Consider the following 22,165-nt stretch of genomic DNA (forward strand, 5'->3'; position numbering starts at 1 on the left):
TTCACAAATGGACCTTATACCTTCTCCAGACAACCGTCATCCCCAATTTATTCACCTAGGCAAATCTTAGTTCAAAAGAGTTTGTGAGAAAGGCTGACCTACAGGACTAAAACCGTGCTTACATTGTAGGCAAATAAAAGAAAATGTAATCGAATGGACAATAATTTTTAAAGCACATTATTCAAGGAGGAAATAAGCCCTGTAACAGAATCCATAAAACACCATGCTCCATCAGTCTCTTTTTGCTAACAGAATGACTAAGTGTTCTCTCCAATTAATTTTAATAGCAAACCACCATTTCCTAAAATGACTTAAATGGGTTCAATCAAGTAGGAGAATGAATCCAAGGGAAACCACTGACTAGGGGTATAAAATGTGCCTTACATCATATTGCATACATCAAACAATGAAAGAATTTAGGCTTCAAATTACAAGAAAAAAAAATACCTTTAAGTCTTACCCTCAAGGTAAGATAGGAAAGTGGGAAATGCTGTCTGCTCACTGGCATTCCATAAAATATTCACTGTAATTTCTGGATTTCCAAGATACATCTATCTAGCAGAGGTGGTTTGTCAAGTCTGAGCTTTTCCACCTGTCCACCCCCGTAGCAATGGGGCTGATGTTCACACCCTGCAGACCATCATCAGCATTCATGGCACCCCGACATATAACCCCATTAAACTCTCTCCCTGACTCAGGTAAACACTTCACAATGTGAGAAGGTGAGAAAGACATTGTTACTGAAATAAACCTGAAAGCTGCTCTAAGTCTATAGAGAAAGTGTAACACTCACAAATATAAATACCATTACACACTATTTGTAAGATCCCTCATAAATGACTATGTTATAGCTGAGACCTGCAACAGAACTCCCACCACCAAATGTTGTGGTAGTGTAAGGACCATTGTTATTTTTACTTGCAAATATTCCTGAGAGGTCGTATTTTAAGCTGCTAAAAACTAAAACAGGAATAAGGTGACAACCAGCAAAAGAAAAAAAATGAGCTAATGCACTCGAGAGAGTAAGGAAGGCTCACGGAAGAGGAGGGCTGTGGTGATCAGAGCCCACGGACGTCCAAAAATGTGACTTGGCTGGCCCTAACAGAGGGGAGCAGCTCTTCTAAAAACAAAATCGCCCCCTGGAAATTATGTTGGTTGGTTCCTTGGGGCATCTACAGTTCTTTTTCAAGTTATTTACTTGCTCATTACCGCCAGTCCCAGCTTTCTTGGGAGACCTAAACATATTTGGGGAATGGAAATAATGTGCTTGCTGCCACAGACCAGGCCAGTAAGATGAGAAGATAAAGAGTTTCTAGAGTTTTTATTATTCAAAATGAGTTTCATTTCAATTCAGGTACTTGAAAGAAGGTTCTAGTCTGTTACTTTGACACAGCACAAGATCAATAGTTTATTCTGATGAAGTATTCCACCCAAATGAAAGCATAACATGCAAGTAGTTATTTATTTCAATCACTCCTATTTGAAGGTCCTTATTTTTGGAGAACAGTGAGGCATTTTATTATCCACTCTTTCCATTCCTTAAAGGCTTCCTTCCACGGGTTTCAGTAAATTCCCATTATCCTCACGACTGTGTTCTGGAGTTGCTCCAGGTGTGTCAGAAGATTCATCATCAATCCACCTCACCAGTGCCTGGAAAAGCATGAAAGATGCGCACTTCAACAAACCACAGCAAAATACTATCAGGCAAGAGAGAAGCATTGGCTTCTAGATCATAGGGTGACATATTACCCCATGAAGATGCTGCATTTGATAATGATGGTGTGAATATGAAATAATGCTTATGATATACTGAGTGAAATGGCACGTACCAAATATACATAGAATTACAAATGATGTCAAAAGTACGCACTGAAAAAAGATGAAAAAGAAATACACTCATTCTTACACTTTGTTACTAGCAATAATAGGATATTATTTTTTCTCAACTTGCTAAATATTCCACAAGGCATTATATTAATTTGACATGTACGTATATACATATATAAGTGTCCACACAGGCATGGGTAGACATATGTATGTGAAAACACATGTGTAGACATTTCTGTGCAGTCACCTGAATGCACAGTCATACCCATGAGTAGACACATGAATGTATATTGATGTTTGTGGGCAAGTGTGGGCACACACACACACATACTGAGATTAGGTACTTTCCTTCTTCCTTTTTAAAGAAAATCACTTTTTTCCTCCTAATGAACATCATACCTCTGTCCCATATTTGGAAAGATAAATCCTGTCCTCACACTTATAGGGTTTAAAAAATGAACTTTGCCACACATATCAATATTTATTCAGTTTTGCAAAGTCAAGCTCTCTTGCCCTAAATGGAAGAGAAGCAGAAAATTTCTTCCACTATTTCTCATTGAACTGTAAGCATAAATCACTCAAAGGCAAGCTGAAGTTTTTAAGAAGGGCATTTCTTCGCATGTTTTTAAACCGCAGCTTCCTGCTTATCTTTACACTAATTTCCTCTGATAAATTATAACTCTAGAGAAGGATATAATAGATACATCAGTTTGCTACTCAGATAACCACTTCCCCCTCTTTACACTATCCATCCCTCAACTTACTTTATATCTTTCTACAATGCTGAAGCCAATAGCACACTGCAACTTGTGCAAACAGATAGGGCCAAGGTTTAGAGGGCACCGGTCAGCTTCTTCCAAGTGGAAGAAGCCCCAGATTTCCCTATCAAAATCCTTTGCTGCTATCCACCATGCCTTGTCTTGTAAAACTTAATGGGCTGGAGGTCAAATACTTGAGAAACTGAAGTTTCAGAGTCTTTTCCCACAAAAGAAGTATTTTTCTGAAAGTAGCAAGTACTCCAAATCAAGTACTCAAAAAGGAACCATAAAAACTAATCACATGGGTCAGGCATGGTGGCTCATGCCTGCAATCCCAGCACTTTGGGAGGCCAAGGTGGGCGGATCACCTGAGGTCAGGAGTTCAAGACCAGCCTGGCTAACATGGTGAAATCCTGTCTCTACAAAAATACAAAAATTTGCCAGGCATGATGGTAGGCGCCTATAATCCCAGCTACTCAGGAGGTTGAGGCAGGAAAATGGCTTGAACCCGGGAGGCGGAGTTGCAGTGAGCCGAGATCCCGCCATTGCACTCCAGCCTGGCGACAGAGCGAGACTCCATCTCAATAAATAAATAAATAAACAAATAAAATAAAATAAATCACATCAACAATAGGCAGTCATGATTTCACTCTTTAAGGACACGCTAAACAGATCTGTTACACTTGTGTCTGGAGGGGTTGCTGGCCTTCCCTCACGCAGCACTGACTTTGAGGACAACTGCCCTGACGTCTTGAAGCCCATGCTTTAAACCACGGCTTTAGACAGAATAACCTCGTCCCCTTCCCCACCCCCACCCCCTTTTTAAAGAGCAGCTCAACTCTATTATGTCACTAGTGTCTGGTGACCAGAATAAATACCCTTGTAACTGACTTCCTGTGTTACATTTAGAGTTATATCAACCATCTCTGCAAGCACAGAGAACACGGTTTGCTACATAACTCACCCTACAGGGTACTGCTTCATAATTCGACTTGTTTACATGATCACTTTTATTTATGTCTCTCGTTCAGTTTTTATTTTAAAGTAATAAATTTTTAAAGAAAATAACCCATGGTAGGTTTGTTCAATCTAATTTGATTCAAAAACAACTTCCTCACCTCCCTTCACCCAGAAAATGTGGACTGATATTCGAAAATTAGGGAAAATAGCATTCTAGAAGTTAAGAAAACACTAAATCTATTCATGTATCACAAGTAACCCCCTCTGGCCAATCAAGTGTGAGCATATTTCACTACAGTAATACTTTCAGCAAGGACATTTCTTTCTTCCAATAATCCTACAAATAGAAGATTATTTTCTTTCGTAGTCAATGCTTCTCAATTTAAAAATATGAATCTTTGTAAACTTGGAGAAAACAAGACCACTGTGTTAAGATATTGTCACTGTCTAATCCTGCCACTTTCCTATGTAAATCTTTCATGTCATGTAATATTTAAGAAACTTACAAAAAAAAGAATTAAAGTAAAAACAGTTTGGGGAAATGTTTCCTGACCTCCTCAAATACATAAGATAAGTTAGCTAGTAATATCTAGATAAATGAACATATGGTTTTAAAATTATTTTTTTAGCTGGGTGTGGTGACTCACACCTTTTATCAAAGCACTTTGGGAGGCTGAGGTGGGAGGATCGCTTGAGCCCAGGAGTTCAAGATGAGCTTGAGCAACACAGGGAGATCCCATCTCGACAAAAAAAATAAAATAAAATAGCTGGGTGTGGTGGTCCTGTGGTCCCAGCTACTCAGGAGGCGGAGGCGAGGCAGGAGGATCCCTTCAGCCCAGGAGGCTGAGATTGCAGTGACCCATGATCAGCCTGGGTGACAGAGGGAGACCCTGTATCAAAAGAAAAATGAAAGGTAGATAAAATTAATTTTTAATGTTTCCATCTCTATCAGGTTAGTAATAAGACAGAAAACTTATGATAAAAAGCTACCTCACACCACCAAAATCAGTAAGAGAGTAGTGACCCACGTCTCCAAGACTGCATGTTGGTAGGGCCATGGGGGGCCACAAGAAACCTCACATAAATGGAGAATAAAGAATAAACGAGTAAGTGGGAAGAGGCTCTATAGCCCTACAGCCCCCACCTCTAGTAGAAACATTTGTCCCAAAAAGCTTACCACCCCACACAAATCCTAAGGCTAATGTAACATCCAGACAGACCATAAACTCTCAGGATAGTCCCTGTACTTACTCCCCATCCCCAGAACACTAATGAACCACTCCCCTTAGGGGGCCTTTTCCCTTTCAAGTCTGTCTTGGATTATTGGGGATGAAGTTAGAGAAGTAAGAGCAAAAATGAAGGGGAGGGGAGAAGTAGAGAGATGACAAAAAAAGGTTAAAAATATAACCTGTTTCCAGAACCTTTCCCATCCCCAATATTACCATGCAGAGTTCCTAATGAGTCAATGTTTATTATGTATCTCAAATCAAAGATGGAAGTTTTTACTTTTTAAATTAAAAAACAAACAAAAAACAAATGTCGTATGATGAGAAAGAAGCAACACTTAGTCTATGGCTATCCTAACTGTGCAAGATGACTATGAAAAGAATTGAAAAACAATTAGCAAGATTTTCACATCCATTAATGATAGCTCAAACTGTAATTGGCTTAATTCACCTTGCTACTGAATTACTGACGTTTACTAGCTGTTATGCTGAATGGCTATATATGTGCCAGGCCTATATATGCTTTTTTTTTTGAGACACGGTCTCAATTTATTGCCCAGGCTGGAGTACAGTGGCTCGATCATGGCTCACTGCAGCCTTAACCTCCTGGGCTCAAGCAATCCTCTCACCTCAGCCTCCTGCATAGCTAGGACTACAGGTGTGTGCCACCATGCCCAGCTAATTTAGTTTTTTTAATTTTTATTTTTTGTAGACATGTGGTCTCACTGTGTTGTCCAGGCTTATCCACACTTTTTATGTACAGGCACTTTTATGTAAATTATCTCCAAATGACTCCATGATGTGGGTATTGTTACCTTTAAGGTCCTGTAGGTAGTGAGTGGCTAACCAGAACCTAGATTATCACAATCTACCAACAGCACACTTCCCATTATGGCATAATGTCTCAACTGAAAATACTATACAGTTTTAAATATCAATATGATTCTTGGTTGGAATTTTTTCCCTCTTCTAACATCTTCAAATATTCTCAAGCTGAAGAAGCTTCTAACAACAATGCCAAAAACGGAATACCATCTGTCAAAGAGGCCTGTCCAAAGACAAAATTCCACGAGTCTCTTGGGTAAAGATCAATCATTGTTATTCCCACAACACAGAAGGCATCTTCAGGTTTCTTCTTTTTCAAGAACTTCAGGATGTCCCCTATTTAAGAAGAAATACATAAATGTATGAGTGTATATTATATACATACGCTTCCTTTACTCAGTTCAAATTGCAAAGTTGTGTAATTCACCTGCATGAATTTGTAGGTTTTGTGTGTTCTCATTGACTCTAAAGGAACACCTTGTTGTAGAAACAGGAACTGGTTCTAGCAGTTTTACTCTCAAGCGATAGAAATATGCTTTACAGTAGCCCATGAGCCATTTAATATATTCTTCACTGATAATTCTGGTGCTTCATAGAGATCCTATAATATGGAAGAACATTTAAAAACAGACTTTAAGACGATTATTCAGTGTTTACCCAGTCTATGAGTAAGAGGATTCAAATTAGAAACAAAACCAACTCTAAATTTTCAATACACCTTTAACATTCATCGGTGTTGATATGAATTAAAAAAAAGTGTTCTAGGTCTGTTTGGCTACAAAACTTGTACCATTGCAATGAATATCAAAAATGATCCTAAAATGGCCCATCTGAATCAGACCAATAGCCCAGACTATTCCTGACAACAGAACCATTGCAAAACCGAACCAAAACTAGCACATTACCAGTATTTACCAATGGACTGTATATAAATACTGCGTTTGTCTGGAGAGGGTGTCTTTCTGTAAGGATGACTGAAGAACTGTTCAAAGTTTTGGCGGGCCTCAGGGTGGGAGGTGATCCAATCTGATGGAGAATGCAAGGTCCAAAGAGATCACTGGCTGGCTGGAATGCTTCATTCATTAAACGCTGTTCCCCAGCATCTACTTTCTCATACTGTGACACAAGCACTGGATTCTTTGAGATGACAGCTATTTTTAGTGTCAGTTCGGAATACCGTACTATTTGCATCTAACAAAAAAATACAAGCAGTCAAATATAAAAATACATATCCATATTGGGGACTTTACCTATTCTCCATATACAGCTCTGATTTCTCCCTAGAGTGAAATGACTGACTGCTAATGCTTTAGAGTGGTCACACTTAGAGTGGTTTCCTCATGTCCAATCAATTTCTTGGGGACCTAAGAAATTAAAAAGACAATCATGAAATCCATTCCTCCATCTCATATGGAACCTGCTCCCATTACAAAAACTAGTGGTGGCCAGGCGTGGTGGCTCATGCCTGTAATTTCAGCACTTTGGGATAGGAGGACTGCTTGAGGCCAGGAGTTTGAGAACAGCTTGGGCAACATGGTGAGACCCTGTCTCTACAAAAAACTTAAAAATTCCCTGGGCATAGTGGTGCACACCTGTGGTCCTAGCTACCAGGGAGGCTGAGGTTGCAGTGAGCCATGATCGTGCCACTGCACTCCAGCCTGGGCAAGAGTCCAAAACAAACAAAAAATCTCATGGTGACCATAGGAGCAGGACCTCACACCCAATTTCCTTCTTTTGGGGAATAATATTGGCCTGGCATGGTGGCTCATGCTTATAATCCCAGCACTTTGGGAAGCCAAGGCAGAAGGATTACTTGAGCCTAGGAGTTTGAGATCAGCCTGGGCATCATGGCAAAACCCCATATCTACAAAAAAATTAGCCGGGCATGGTGGTGTGCACTTGTAGTCCCAGCTACTTGGGAGGCTAAGGTGGGAGGATCATCTGAGCCCAGGAGGTCGAGGCTGCAGTGGGCTGTGATCGTGCCACTGCACTCCAGCCTGGGCAACAGAGACTTTGTCTCAAAAAATCATATTATGAATTAACTCATTAGTGCCACATGAAAAATACTCCTCGTTTCTAGTGTGACTCAAAGATCTTCAACATCAAATAAAAACAAAACTAATGTAAGCCCTATCATTTCTGCAATTTAACTGCAGGCTGAGAAGCTACGGCTTAGTCACATCACATTAGGGAAGACATCAGATGACTAATCAAAAGCCAGACTCACAATGACAGGTTTCTTCCATTCACATCGTGTTCCTATGTAGAGTTTTCATCCTTCCTCTTGAATGGGTCAGATGTTCCACCACGAGACTTTTTGAATTAGACAAGGAAAAAACTGAACATCTCTGTCTGGATCATCTCTGTCACATTTTCTAATTATCTAGATTTTGCCAGTTTAATGATAGACAACTGATGGGAAAACTTAAGCTAATGTCTGTTCTGATTGAACCTCTGAATTCTGGGGTTGAAGAGGCTGGCTGAAATTCCAGATCAAATGTCTCTGTACTCAAAGCTCTGATAAGAGCATAAGCTCATCCTCACTCCTACACAACTGGGCTGAAATCTGACTTCTACAGGACAAAATATAAAACCAGATGGACCTTCCAGTGGTCTACCTACCTTGATTAGGAAGGAAGGCTCCCATGGAAGCTTTTATCTCACAAGGACAGACATGTCTGGGCCTGGCCAGAAGGAAGTTGTGGAGTGTGCCTTCATCTTTATACTAACGAAGGCAGTGTGAAAAGTCAGGAGGCCTCCCCTTGCCTCCCAAGCCTAATCTAGGGAAGCTGCGGGAGAAGATAGGCAGGGGGCGCACAATATGGTCACTGTAGTGGGCTGGAGGCCTGGGACGCTGTGGTCCCAAAACCAGAACATCCCGGGCCAACCGGGAGAAGTTGGCCACCCTGGCTGGTTGCCTACAGCAACTCGCACTGTGGGCTCTGGTCCGTGCAGGCACAACCCAGGCTCCGGCTGGGGGTGGAGTAGGGCTTCCCCGGGGACTCTCGCTTCGCCTCTTCTTCCCCCAGGAGCCTCTGGAAAGGCCTCCCTGGCTCCCCAGAGGCACTCCGCCCCCGCAGTCCCCGCGGCTTCCGCCACGTCCGTCCCTCCTACATCCTCATCCCTCTCCACCGACCGCGACTGGCGCCCGCCTCTACGACCCGGCTGCCCCGCCCAGCTCTGACAGCACCTGCGAACCGCCCTGACCCAACAGGCCTCGACACCACTCACCCGCGACATCCCTCACGCGCGTGCGCACCGCGTCTCTTCGCACTACGCCACGCCCACTGGCGCCACGCCCACTGGCGCCACGCCCCTTCGCGCCACGCCCCTTCGCGCCACGCCCCTTCGCGCCACGCCCCTTCGCGCCACGCCCCTTCGCGCCACGCGACGCGCCGCTCCAGCGCACACGCTCTCCGGGCCCCGCCCCACTCACGACCCGCCCGCGCCACGCCCCTGAGCGCGCCAGAGCCGGAGTTCGGCGGCCGCGGCTCGCCTTTTCCTGAGTAGAGGGTCACGAGGGGAATACAAGCCCCAGCCGTCCGCCCCCGCAGTCGCCAGTTCCCCGTCTGCCCTCGCCGGGGCTCCGCGGCCTGGTTCTCCAGAGCCACAGACGCGCCCGCGTCACCAGGGTCGCCCGTGTGGGAACGTGCTCGGCAGGCTGCGGGTTTGAGAGGCGTCCCGGCGTGACGAATGCAACCAGCGTAGCCCCCAAATGAGTCGGCGGCCGCCGCAGGTTGTCGTACAGCCGCGGCGCTCCCTGGGGCAGTCACCCGCAGGACTTTCCCTTCTTTATTTGTTGGGGGCGGCGGGGACTGGAACCCAGACGCGCAAGTGTGGGGCGTGTCCTCGTGGCGTCCCTGGCGCTCCGAGGCCGAGACCCGGATGCCAGGAGAGGCAGTGAGGTCGGAAAGGCACCGCGGGGCCAGCATTAGGGCTGAGCTAGTTCTGTGGCCTCGGGTGGGACGGTCAATCTCTCTGGGCCTCGCCATTCTCTTTCTTTTTCTTGCTTTTTGTTTGTTTGTTTAAGACGGAGTCTCTCTCTGTCGCCCAGGCTAGAGTGCAGTGGCCCAATCTCGGCTCACTGCAACCTTTGCCTCCTGGGTTCAAGCGATTCTCCTGCCTCACCCTACCCAGTAGCTGGGACTACAGGTGCCCACTATCACGTCCGGCTAATTTTTGTATTTTTAATAGAGACGGGGTTTCACCATTTTGGCCAGGCTGGTCTCGAACTCCTGACCTCAGGTGATCCGCCCGCCTTTCCCTCCCAAAGTGCTGGAATTACAGGCGTGAGCCACCTCGTCCGGCCTCAGTTCTTTTGAAGTCATTTTACCATCCTCTGGATTTTCCTCATCCTAATTCTCCTTCCCAATCTCCAGGAAAGACAGGCACATTTTCTTGATGACTTCAGCACTTGTAACCCCTTGTTGGCCCTCCTTAGAGGACATTAACTCTGTGTGTTTGAACCTTTCAACTTCGAGGATCTCCTCAGCCCATCCTTATTTGTTCACCCTTCTGGATCATGAAATCTCCAAATTTGTCTTTTGAAACCAGTGCCCATATCCACCCTCACCCGAACCCATTCTTGAATAAAATGCATTCCTACCATGACTGTTCTCAAAGTTTGAAGTTGAGCATACCGATGCGCCACTCCTGCTTCAATGCTTGAGAAGTCGTAGGCTTTCTTCTATGTGCCTTTTGACTGGGCGCCTATCTCCCGACAGCCTGAGGTGGTGTAGCATAGGGGCGAAGGTGGTCTGTGCTTGAATCCCAAAACCCTCACTAGCGTGGGACCTGTGCCAGTTACTTGACCTCTTTTTCATCTCTTCACTAGTTTGTAAAACGGAGACAATTACAGCACATCTTTTATTGTTATTATTTGACACGAAGTCTCGCTCTGTCACCCATGCTGGAGTGCAGTGGCGTGATCTTGGCCCACTGCAACCTCTGCCTCCTGGGTTCAAGCGATTCTCGTGCCTCAGTCTCCCGAGTAGCTGGGATTACAGGCACGCACCACCACGCCCGGCTAATTTTTGTATTTTTAGTAGAGACAGGGTTTCACCATGCTGGCCAGGCTGGTCTCAAACTCCTGACCTCAGGTGATCCATCTACCTCGGCCTCCCAAAGTGCAGGGATTACAGGCATGAGCCACCGCGCCCCGCCTACAGCACATCTTAGCAGAATTTTAGGGATCAAATGAGTTCCTTTGGATATTGTGCCTGTTTTTGACTGAACGGCTGTCTTCTGACATCCTGAGTGGCTTCTTTAGCTTAGTTGTCACCTCTTCTAAAGCCTCATCCTGCCTCATGACAAAACTTCTCTTCTGCCTGTTCATTGCCTTGTGTGTACATAATAATACTGCAGTTGTCCTTGTCACAATGATTGTAACCTATTTCTTACATGTCACCCTTACTCAACTGTGAGATGCTTGAGGGTAAAGACTCTCATACGGGGTGTCTGAAGCATAAAAGGTATTCACTAGATTTTCAGTCAGTGTTTTTTTGTTGTTTTTTTGTTGTTTTTTTTGTTTGTTTTTGTTGTTGTTGTTGTTTTGAGACGGAATCTCACTCTGTCGCCCAGGCTGGAGTGCAGTTGCGTATCTGAGCTCACTGCAAGCTCCGCCTCCTGGGTTCACGCCGTTTTTCTGCCTCAGCCTCCCGAGTAGCTGGGACTACCAGTGCCCGCCACCACGCCCAGCTAATTTTTTTTTTTGTATTTTTAGTAGAGGCGGGGTTTCACCGTGTTAGCCAGGATGGTCTCGATCTCCTGACAGTTTTTTGGTATTCATTAAAAAGAACTTCATTTTGCATTTAAACTGTTTAAATTTCTGAATCGTGAACTTTGTACTTGCTCAAAAATTTTAGGATAGCATGTTTTTGCATGGTCTAATATTTTTTTTTTTAAAAAACTTACCAGGCGTGGTGTCTCCTGCCTATGATCCCAGCACTTTGGGAAGCTAAGACAGGAGGATCACTTGAGCCTAGGAGTTCCAGACCAGCCTGGTCAACATAGGGAGACCCCATCTCTAGAAAAAAAGCCAGGTGTAGTGACACATGCCTGTAGTCTCAGCTACTTGGGAGGCTGAAGTGGGAGGATGGATTGAACCTGGGAGGTCGAGGCTGCAGTGAACCATGATTCACAGCACTTTAGCCTGGGCAACAGAGTGAGACCCTGTTCAAAAAAGTAAATAAACAAACACCTTAGTGCTTCAGGGGGGTTAGTTTTTTTTTTTTTTTTTTTTATTAGAAGAAAAAGACACTTTCTCTTACTAAGGTATTTTTGCCTGTTAACTAATATGCAGTTGCAAAATGAACCATAGGCTGTTTGCATTTCAAAGAACACTACAAGTTCTGATATTTAGAAATGAGTGTATATGCCAGTGGCCCAAGGTTGGAAAAGAAAGTTGGTAACAACATTAGAAGGTGGCAGAAATCAGGAAAGAAATGTAACATATACGGCGGATGAAGGGTTTAAAAATAGCTTTTACATATCAACACGGAAAAACACCATGACATAAAAATGAGCAAAAAATATGAACCATATAATCCGAATGGTTCATTAACATCCATGTGTTCAACTTTATTGAACACATGAATGAACTCAAACGAAAACCACTCTAATAATTTTTTCTTACCTGCTAATTTGGCCAAAGTGTTTATTTTGAAATAATTTCAAGCTAACAGAAAAGTGGCAAAAATAGTATAAAGAATCCCTGCATTCTCTTCACCCAGATTCCCCAGTACTTAACATTTTACCTCATTTCTTTATCATTCTCTTTCTTTCTGTGTCTTTATCTCTGTCTCTCTCTATATGTAAATGTACATTGTTTCCCTGAACTGTTTGAGAGTAAATTGCAGGCCGGGGGCGGGTGCAGTGGCTCACGCCTGTAATCCCAGCACTCTGGGAAGCTGAGGTGGGTTGATCACTTGAGGTCAGGAGTTTGAGACCAGCCAGGCCAAAATGGTGAAACCCAATCTCTACTAAAAATACAAAAATTAGCAGGGTGTGGCGTTGCATGCCTGTAATCCCAACTACTTGGGAGGCTGAGGCAGGAGAATCGCTTGAACCCAGGAGGCGGAGGTTGCAGTGAGCTGAGATCACGTTATTGCACTCCAGCCTGGGCAACAGAGCAAGACTGTCTCCAAAAAAAAGTAAGTTGCAGACATGATGCCCTGCACTCCTAAATACCTCATAGTATATTCCCAAAAATCAAGCACATTTTCGTAAGTAGCCACAGTACAACTAAAACATGAGTCCATACTGACATTTCCAATTCCAGTCCAGCCTGACACCACGGAGTTCATTCATTCTAGCCTTCCATTTTTCCATATGTATGATGTCCTTCATCAGTAGAGAGAAACCTGGCTCCTGTTATTCACAATTTATTTCTTTATTTGCTCTGTACTAGAATATGTACTAAAAATAATTTCAGAATTCCTAATCCATAGCACTGCAGGAAAACAATTCTACCAATTAGTATGTATTTAAGGTTCTTTATAGCCAGAGGATATATATTAAAATAACTGTGTTCAAGTTACCTACCTAGGTTAGTTCCCCCTCCCAATTCTGCCCTTCAGTGTAGTATTGTTATTAACACGAAATATAGTTAGGTTCATTTATTTTTGTTTGCATTCCATTTTATGAATTTCCCCCCAACCTTGATCTTTTTTTGATTGTGTGATACATTAACATGGTTACTAAAAAGTTGTATTTGATGATAATGTCCAATGATGGTAGACTGTCCTGGTGGAGTGTATAAACAGGTCGAATCTTTCTGGTGAACAACCTGACATGGAGTATTAATAGCTTTTAAAATGTTCATACCTATTGACCCAATAAGAGATCTCACAGACTTATGGTTAAGGATAGTCAACAAAATATTATTTATAATTATGAAAATTAGAAACAATCAAAATATCCAGCTATTGGAGACTGGAAAAGCATAAATTATAATCATAGACCATAAATTACATGTACATTCATATGTTAGAATACTAAGCATCTATTTAAAATCATTTCTCAGCTGGGCACAGTGGCTCATGCCTGTAATCCCAGCACTTCGGGAGGCCAAAACAGGCTGATCACCTGAGGTCAGGAGTTCAAGACCAGCCTGGCTAACATGGCGAAACCCGGTCTCTACTAAAAATACAACAATTAGCCAGGTGTGGTGGCACATGCTTGTAGTTCCAGCTACTCAGGCGGCTGAAGCAGGAGAATCGCTTGAACCTGGGAGAAGGAGGTTGCAGTGAGCCATGGTCACACCACTGCACTCCGGCCTGAGCGACAGAGCGAGACTGTCTCAAGAAAAAAAAAAAAAATTATTTCTCAAAGACAGTAGTGACCTAGAGAAATGCTAAGGGGAAATAAAGTGTGACACAGAAATGTTTACACGTCGTAATTTATTTATTTATTTATTTTTGAGACGGGGCCTTACTCTGTCACCCAGGCTGGAGTACAGTAGTGTGATTACAGCTCACTGCAGCCTGGACGTCTCAGGATCAGGTGATTCTCCCACCTCAGCCTCCCAAGTAGCTGGGATTATAGGTATGCACCATTACACTTGGCTAATGTTTTGTGTTTTTTGTAGAGAAGGGGTTTCACCATGTTGCCTAGGCTTGTTTTGGTTTTGAACTTCTGGGCTCAAGCCATCTGCATGCCTCCACCTTCCAAAGTGCTGGGATTACAGGCATGAGCCATCTTGCCTGGCCTATATGTTGTAATCTTATTTTTGTTTTAAAAAGATGTGCTTGGCCGGGCATGGTGGCTCATGACTGTAACTCCAGAACTTTGGGAAGCTGAGGCAGGCAGATCATCTGAGGTCAGGGGTTCGAGACCTGCCTGGCCAACAAGGCAAAACCCCATCTCTACTAAAAAATACAAAAATTAGCTGGGCATGGTAGCACACGCCTGTAATCCCAGCTACTCGGGAGGCTGAGGCATGAGAATCACTTGAACCGGGGTGGCGGAGGTTGCAGTGAGCCAAGATCGTGCCACTGTACTCACTCTGTGTCCAAAAAAAAAAAAAAAAGAAAGTGCTGATAAGTAATAATCTATGAATAATGAGATATTTGGTGGTTTTGATTTCTCTTTCTCTCTCCTGCTTTACTTGTTAATTTGCCTTTTCCAAACTTTCTACGATAAGTATTATTACTTTTACAGTCAGAAAGCAATTTAACAAGTCAGTAGTGTATTAATATTTAGGCATTCCTAAATATACAAATGACCCTTGGGCATAACAGCTTCTCCATGTTTTCTAGGTGGTTCTCTGCCTCTGTCTTTCTGCCTAGGCTTTCGGCTGCTCCTCAATCTATTTTTCTATGGTCTCTGAATTTTACTTACACCAACATACCACTAACTAGAGATTCATTTATATTAACAACCAAGCCATCCTTTGTCTTCCTAATTTGTTGACTTTATTTTAAAATTACTTTATGGACTGGGTGCAGTGGCTCACGCCTGTAATCTCAGCACTTTGGGAAGCCAAGGCAAGCGGATCACTTAGGTCAGGAGTTCGAGACCAGCCTGGCCAATGTGGCGAAACCCCGTCTCTGCTAAAAAAAAAAAAAAAAAAAAAAACCACACAGAAGATTAGCCAAGTGTGCCAAGTGTGGTGGCACACACCTGTAGTCCCAGCTACTTGGGAGGCTGAGGCAGGAGAATCGCTTGAACCTGGGAGGCAGAGGTTGCAGTGACCTGAGATCACACCACTGCATTTCAGCTTGGATAATAGAGCAACACTTGGTCTCAAAAAATAAATAAATAATAAAATTACTATATATATGAAAATATTCCAAATATACATTTTTAAAAGCTAAGAAGTACTAAAAGCATTGTAATGAAAAGTAATAGTCCCCACCCCATAGGCCAACTTCCTAGAGGCTACTGTTCTCAACTCCTTGGCTGTTTTTTTCTGGTATTTATCTCCATGTTTCTCAACAATGTGTGTATAGTGAGATTTCTTGATCTTTTGATTTTAGGTAGCATCTGTTAATTTATTGCCATGAGAGATGAGGACTTAACTCTCATACATCATACTTTCTACCTCTCATTCCTCTGGTGATTATATCACACATTTTGGTTGAATCTGGTGGTCAGTGTTTACATTATGATGATTATGCAAACATTGTGTACTACAGAGCCAAGTAGTGTACTATGACCATGCTTTCTTTCTTGTAGAACCTCTTTATTTTTGCCTAGAGTTAATCATCACTTGATTTCTATTATTTATTTTCTTTTAAAAAACTATATAACATGCATGTGCCTTATTTTTTATGATTCTCTGATTCTTTACTTTGTTTTTTAATGCTTCTCTACATGGCCCGTTTACACTAGTTACATTTTTTTTCTGGGTACCCTCATCTCCACATTCCTATCTATACTGGTCGTCCATGGGCCTACTGCATAGCTGTTCCTAGGACTGCAACTACACTTTGCTCTGTTGGATCCCCTGTTTCTTAAATTACTAAATTCTGTCTTCCTCTTTCCTGGCCTACTCCTTTGGTTTCAGTAGCACATCCCCAGAACCTTCTGGAATAAAGGTACATAGAGATAAATATTTTGAGATCTTTGACATCTGAAAATGTTTTTATCCTGCCCTCATACTTGATTGAGAATTTATTGAGTTGGTGTGGAATTCTAGATTGCAAATCATTTCCCCTCAGAATTATAAACAGTTTGCTCCAGTTTCTTCTGACTTCCAATGTTTCTACTGAGATGTTCAATGCCATTTTGATTCCTAGTTCTTTGTATGTTATCTGTTATTTTTAGGAAGATTTTAGGGCCTCCTTTTTATCCTTAGCGTTCTGAAGGGTTATAAAGATGTGCCTTAGCCTGAACCTTTCTTCTCATTCATTTTGTGGCTCACTTAGCAGGCCCTTTGATACTGAGACTCTTACCCTTTCATTCTGAGAAATTTTCTGGTATTATTTTTTTGATAATTTCCTTCCCTCCATTCTTGCTGGATGTTGGACTTTCAGAATAGATCCTCAAATTTTCTTATCTCTCACATTTTTTCCATCTTTTTGTACTACATTCTGAAGTTTTTATCAATTATTTTTTTTCTTTTTCTTTTCTTTTCTGTTTTTTTTGAGACAGAGTTTCGCTCTGTTGCCCAGGCTGGAGTGCAGGGGTGCGATCTCAACTCACTGCAACCTCCACCTCTTGGTTTCAACCAGTTCTCTGCCTCAGCCTCCCTAGTAGCTGGGATTACAGACACCCACCACATGCCCAGCTAATTTTTTTTTTTTTTTTTTTGTATTTTTAGTAGAGACCGGGTTTCATCATCTTGGCCAGGCTGATCTTGAACTCCTGACCTCGTGATCCACCCATCTCGGCCTCCCAAAGTGCTGGGATTATAGGTGTGAGCCACTGTGCCCAGACTTTATAAATTATCTTCTATCTTTTCTTTTGAATACTTACTTTAAACTATTCTGCTTTTTCATAGCCAAAATCCCTTTCTTGTTATGATTATTTTATTTTGCACCCTGCAATGGTTTGAATGTCTGTGTCCCCCCAAAATTTCTATGTTGAGACCTAACCCCAACGTGATAGTATTTGTAGATGGGAACCTTTGGGAGGTGATCAGGCCATGAGAATGGAACCCTTATGAATAGTAATAGTGCCTTTATAAAAGAGACCCAAGGGAGTCAGCTCACCCCTTCCTCCACGTGAGGCCACTGCAAGAAGACACTATCTCTGAACCAGAAAGCAGGCCCTCCCCAGACACCAAATCAGCACCTTGATCTTGGATTCCAGTCCCTAGAACCATGAGAAATAAATTTCTTTGTTTATAAACCACCCAGTGTATCATATTTTGTTATGGCATCCTGAAAGTCTAAAATACATCCTATTTCATGGATAAAATGTCTTTTCTTATTTCTCTATAGATAGTAACTATACTACTTTTGAAGATTTGTTCTGTTGTTTCCTCTGTTTTGGTCTTTTTGTTTCATGTTAGAACTTTCCATAAACATCTGGTAATCTTTGGCTATCTGTTAAGATTTCATTGTGAGGCACAAAAAACTGGTGGGGGGTTCTGTGTGCATGAATGTGGCTTATTCTCAGAGGCAATCTGGCAGATAATCAGCTTATTCACTGAGGGGATTCTCCCCAGTGTCTGAACCTGAAAGTTTCTTCTCTGCGACCATTGCATTTTTTTTCCAGAGTAGGATCATTTCCTAACTGACTGCCAGTTTTCTGGAAGCAGGTGCAGTGAAGAGCCTAAGAGTCCTACTAATGTGTGTGTGAATTCCGAATCCTTAGTCACCATGTTCATCCCTAACCCATACTGCCACAAGGACTCTCAAGTCTCACAACTAATTCATTTTAACATGAGAAGATATTAAGAGGGTTAAGAGGTTCTCCATGATTCACCTACTAGTGTGAATTCATATCTTCTCCTTTTGCTTTTCCCCTGGCCCTTAGCTGATATCAACTGCTCTGAGGAAATGGAAGTCTGATTGGTCAGGAAGCAGGAATAGTGGGTAATTTGGGGTCCCAGTCCCCCCTTAGCAGGCAAGCAGCCCAGAGGTGGGTAAAGCACATTAGGAAAGGGTGCTGCAATCCAGGGACTAGGGCCCTGGACCTGGACGCCAAAAGGGAGTTGAGAAAGTAGAAAAGAAAACTACTTATGCTTAAATTGTGCTCAGAGCCAGGTCTCTATGCAAAGGAGCAGCAGGTGACCTGATTTCTCCCTCCTGCACTGCAGAGAACCTGCCCTCAAAGACCCAGAGCTCAGCTTCAGTAGAAGTTGAACAGCACTGTGCGAGCGAACCTGAGAACCCAGTCACCCTGAGAAAAACGGTTTCTAGGAGAAAACACATTCTTTGATCCAAACAACCAACTTACAAATGATCTTTTGGACCACGTCCTGCCTGCAAACTGAGGCTCAATTCACCTTTAATGGGCCAGCTCTGGCAGTGCCAAGGGAGAGAGGCCATTAGCAGAAATGAAAAAAGCAAGAAATCTTTTAGTCCATTAGGTTAAAAGAAGATTTTTCATGCTTTATTATTTATGATTTGTGACTTCAGTTACTGTTTCCTGGAACAAATGTTATGATTCAACTTCTATTTACTGAAGCAAATAGATGCTTATCAGCAGTCATGCTACAAATCACAAAGCAGTCAGTAAGGCCTTTGAGGCTGTGGCCTCTTTTGCAATTCTTTGATGTCGTCAGGCAACTTATTTTCTGTGCCTTAGAGAGTTTCCAAAAGCTACCACAATCTGATGTGTGTGTGTGTGTGTGTGTGTGTGTACATTTGTGTGTGTATATCTACATGCACTCTTTCTGTCTCTCTCTCTCTCTATATATATATATGGCATATAAATACAGTAAATTCAAAGAATTGAGCAAAAGCAGATTTTGGTTTTTACTTTAAGAATATCATTTCACTTCCTGAAAAATTAGGAATTAGGAGTCCTAAGAATACCACATAGCATTTAGGAAGACTTGAGTGGGAGCTAAGAAAGTTCGAATGAGGGGAGGAAGAAAGTCCCTGGTCAGCCTGGTATAGTGACTCAAGCCTGTAATCCCAGCACTTTAGAAGGCTGAGGTGGGAGGATTGTTTGAGCTCAGGAGTTTGAGATCAGCCTGGGCAACCTAGCAAGACTCTGATCTCTATTTAAAAAAAGAAAGAAAAGAAAGCCTGGGCAGTGGCCTCAGTGAACCCTCGAGGATGCTGTGATCCTCTCGGTGACGTCCCCAGCCTCTGCTTCAGGATGACAGCATGGTCTCCTGCACTGTAGCTCGGTCTGAAATTTTCGGTTTTTCTTTCAAGTTCCCCTTTTTCAGTCTTCAAGGGGGATGGAGGAGGTGGCCTGAATAAGACATAAATGAAAGAGGAAGTGTCTCAGCACCAACCAAACGTAAAACAGCGACAGCGACCCACTTCGCTTGTGACCTCTACGGAAATACTGAAGACGTCCTCTGTGTCCTTTTAGACTTTCTGGGGGAGGGGACAGCTGCTGCCCAGAAGCAAGCAGCTTCCTTTTGGCCAGGTCAGTGCAGGGAACCAACAAAGACAGGGACCTGTGGCCAGAAGAAGCACAGCCACAGCAGGTATCTGATTGGACTGAGCCAGGAAAGGCCTTCTTGCCCTTAGGGACCCCTCAAAGCTTCTTTCCCACAAGCTGGAAACTGCTTGGCTCACTGCTGTCCTAAATGCAGGTGCCAGCCGAGGGGGTTACCCTAGGACCGTGAGCCATTAACAGCTTGTCTCAAATACGCTTCTCCAAGGCAGTCAGCGACTCTCCACTGAACACCTGTGGGTTCCTGCTGGTGCTAACTTAGGCACGGGGCTAGCAGGTCCCTCCCCTGTAGCAGATGATGAGAGCAAGTGTGGTGCAGGAGGAACTGGAAAGAGAGCATCATCAGAGGTGACACTTGCGTGGATTAAAACCATATATTCTTGTGCAATGTAAAAATGCCAACTTGCATCAGCATAACGAAGGACACACTTAGAATAGAAAAGCTGAGGAGGACAGAAGAATAGGAAGAACAACAAAATCATGCCTGGTCCTTTTGCCCAGAAATGACCCATGTGAATCTTGGCTGAACTTTTAGACTTTTTCGCGGTGCACATTTCTGAACATGATTTGACAACGTGGGACCTCTAGAATTGTACATTCTAATTTTTCAGTCCATTTATTTCTTATTCCAGAAAGAATCCATATATAAGGATGGCTCATCACAGTGTTGTTTTTAATTGTGAAAAGCTGAAAAATGGATGGTCGCCACTAGTGTTTATAAATAAATTCAATAAAGTTATGCTCTCACAATAAAATATTATGTAATCATTTAAAAGAATAATCTCATGCCCTGCGTATTATCATGGAAGGATGTCCACAAGGTCTTGCTGAAATTTTTTTAAAAGTCCCAAAACAGTGTATATATAATTTGAGACTATTGATATAAAAATATGGGTTTATATGTGTGTAAAAAAAGATGTTTGGGCCGGGCACGGTTGCTCATGCCTGTAATCCCAACCTTTTTGGGGCTGAGGTGGGCGGATCACTTGAGGTCAGGAGTTTGAGACCAGCCTGGCCAACATGGTGAAACTCCGTCTCTACTAAAATAAAAATAAAAAAAATTAGCTGGATGTGGTGGTGCATGCCTGTAATCCCAGCTACTCCAGAGGCTGAGGCAGGAGAATCGCTTGAGCCAGGGAGGCGGAGGTTGCAGTGAGCCGAGATCTCACCACTGCACTCCAGCCTGGGTGACAGAGCGAGACTCCATCTCAAAAAAAAAAAAAAAAAAGGATGTTTGCCAAAATGTTAATAATGATTGTCTTTAGAAGGAGGGCTTTTTGTGCTGTTTACTTTCTTCTTGATATTTTTTAGCAATTTTTTTTTTGCAATGAACATTTACTAGTTTTATATTTTTTAAACTATTTACCTTGAAAAAATTAGGTAAATCTATACTTACCATATAAAATACATTTATTTTGTAGTGAGTGAAAATGAGGGTTACAAAATATATACATAGTATAATATCATGTTCATATTTTATAGTTTTATACATAAATTTACATATTTTAGTTTGTGTTTATAAATACAAAAATACATTCACACATTTGAACATATATATAATATGCATATACATTTTACATGAATATATAAAAAGTTTTAAAACATATATTTTTATTTTTTAAGATTACTCTTTTTTTCTTTTTTTTTTTTTGAGACAGAGTCTCACACTGTCGCCCAGGCTGGAGTAGAGTGGCACGATCTTGGCTCACTGCAACCTCCACCTCCCGGCTTCAAGTGATTCTCTCGCCTCAGCTTCCCAAGTAGCTGAGGTTACAGGCGCCCACCACCACGCCCAGCTAATTTTTTGTATTTTTAGTAGGGACGAGGTTTCACTACGTTGGCCAAGCTGGTCTCAAACTCCTGACCTCGTGATCCACCTGCCTCAGCCTCCCAAAGTGTTGGGATTACAGGCGTGAGCCACTGTGCCCGGCCAAGATTACTCTTATATTTTGAATAATAATTGTATTTCCATTCTGGGGAAAAGAGTAATATTTTGGAAACCAGGCGCAGTGGCTCATGCCTGTAATCCCAGCACTTTAGGAGGCCGAGGCGGATGGATCACCTGAGGTCAGGAGTTCGAGACCACCCTGGCCAACATAGCAAAACCGTGTCTCTACTAAAAATACAAAAATCGGCCAGGCATGGTGGCGGGCACCTATAATCCCAGCTACTCGGGAGCCTGAGGCAGGATAATTTCTTGAACCTGGGAGGTGGAGGTTGTAGTGAGCCGAGATTGTGCCACTGCATTCCAGCCTGGTGGACCAAGTGAGACCCTATCTCAAAAAAAAAAAAAAAAGTATGATTTTGGGCTAAGTCTTGGAGGGGTAGGGACGGCCAGTCCAGGGCAGCCCAGGCTGAGGGCACAGCATGTACCAAAAACACAAAGCCACAGCAGAGCAGGGCCATGCGTGGCACACGCTGCTCCTGGCACCTGATAGCACCAGTGTTCTGTCCTCCTGGAAACTCTCCTCTTGCATTTCTGGGTCACTGTTCTCTACAGGCTGCCCAGTCAGCCAAGCAGGCACCTGGGCACAGAGGGGCCCT

The 22,165-nt window shown here is 42.9% G+C and overlaps 1 protein-coding gene and 1 long non-coding RNA gene across 3 annotated transcripts; both read right to left on the reverse strand.

Annotated features, from left to right (window-relative positions):
- Positions 1-1,443: 1,443 nt before the first annotated feature.
- On the reverse strand, positions 1,444-4,328 carry LOC454826 (uncharacterized). The gene is made up of 2 exons (XR_010153362.1): positions 4,195-4,328; positions 1,444-1,650 (listed from the first exon to the last, which is right to left on the reverse strand). It is a non-coding gene; the product is annotated as an uncharacterized LOC454826 (long non-coding RNA).
- Positions 4,329-6,825: 2,497 nt separating this feature from the next.
- On the reverse strand, positions 6,826-10,727 carry LOC129135365 (uncharacterized). Of its 2 annotated transcripts, none has more exons than XR_008540534.2 (3): positions 8,219-8,359; positions 7,824-7,909; positions 6,826-6,960 (listed from the first exon to the last, which is right to left on the reverse strand). XR_008540534.2 is itself a non-coding variant. In XM_016932763.4 (3 exons), exons 1-2 carry the CDS (start codon positions 9,586-9,588, stop codon positions 7,843-7,845), a joined length of 828 nt encoding a protein of 275 aa, XP_016788252.3. In that variant the 5' UTR covers positions 9,589-10,727; the 3' UTR covers positions 6,826-6,960; positions 7,824-7,842. The 2 variants fall into 2 exon arrangements, 1 of the variants encoding a protein (XP_016788252.3); XM_016932763.4 differs by lacking the exon at positions 8,219-8,359 and adding an exon at positions 8,828-10,727.
- Positions 10,728-22,165: the final 11,438 nt, after the last annotated feature.

The sequence above is a fragment of the Pan troglodytes genome, chromosome 19, assembly GCF_028858775.2.
Source record: "Pan troglodytes isolate AG18354 chromosome 19, NHGRI_mPanTro3-v2.0_pri, whole genome shotgun sequence".
Classification (NCBI taxonomy): domain Eukaryota; kingdom Metazoa; phylum Chordata; class Mammalia; order Primates; family Hominidae; genus Pan; species Pan troglodytes.

Excerpts from the sequence above, each read along its gene's own strand:
- LOC129135365 (XM_016932763.4), bottom strand. The coding sequence starts at position 9,588 with ATGGCGAGGCCCAGAGAGATTGACCGTCCCACCCGAGGCCACAGAACT. Across the intron at positions 7,910-8,827 it reads GCGCGTGAGGGATGTCGCGG|TCTCGTGGTGGAACATCTGA; the intron begins GTGAGTGGTGTC and ends TAATTCAAAAAG.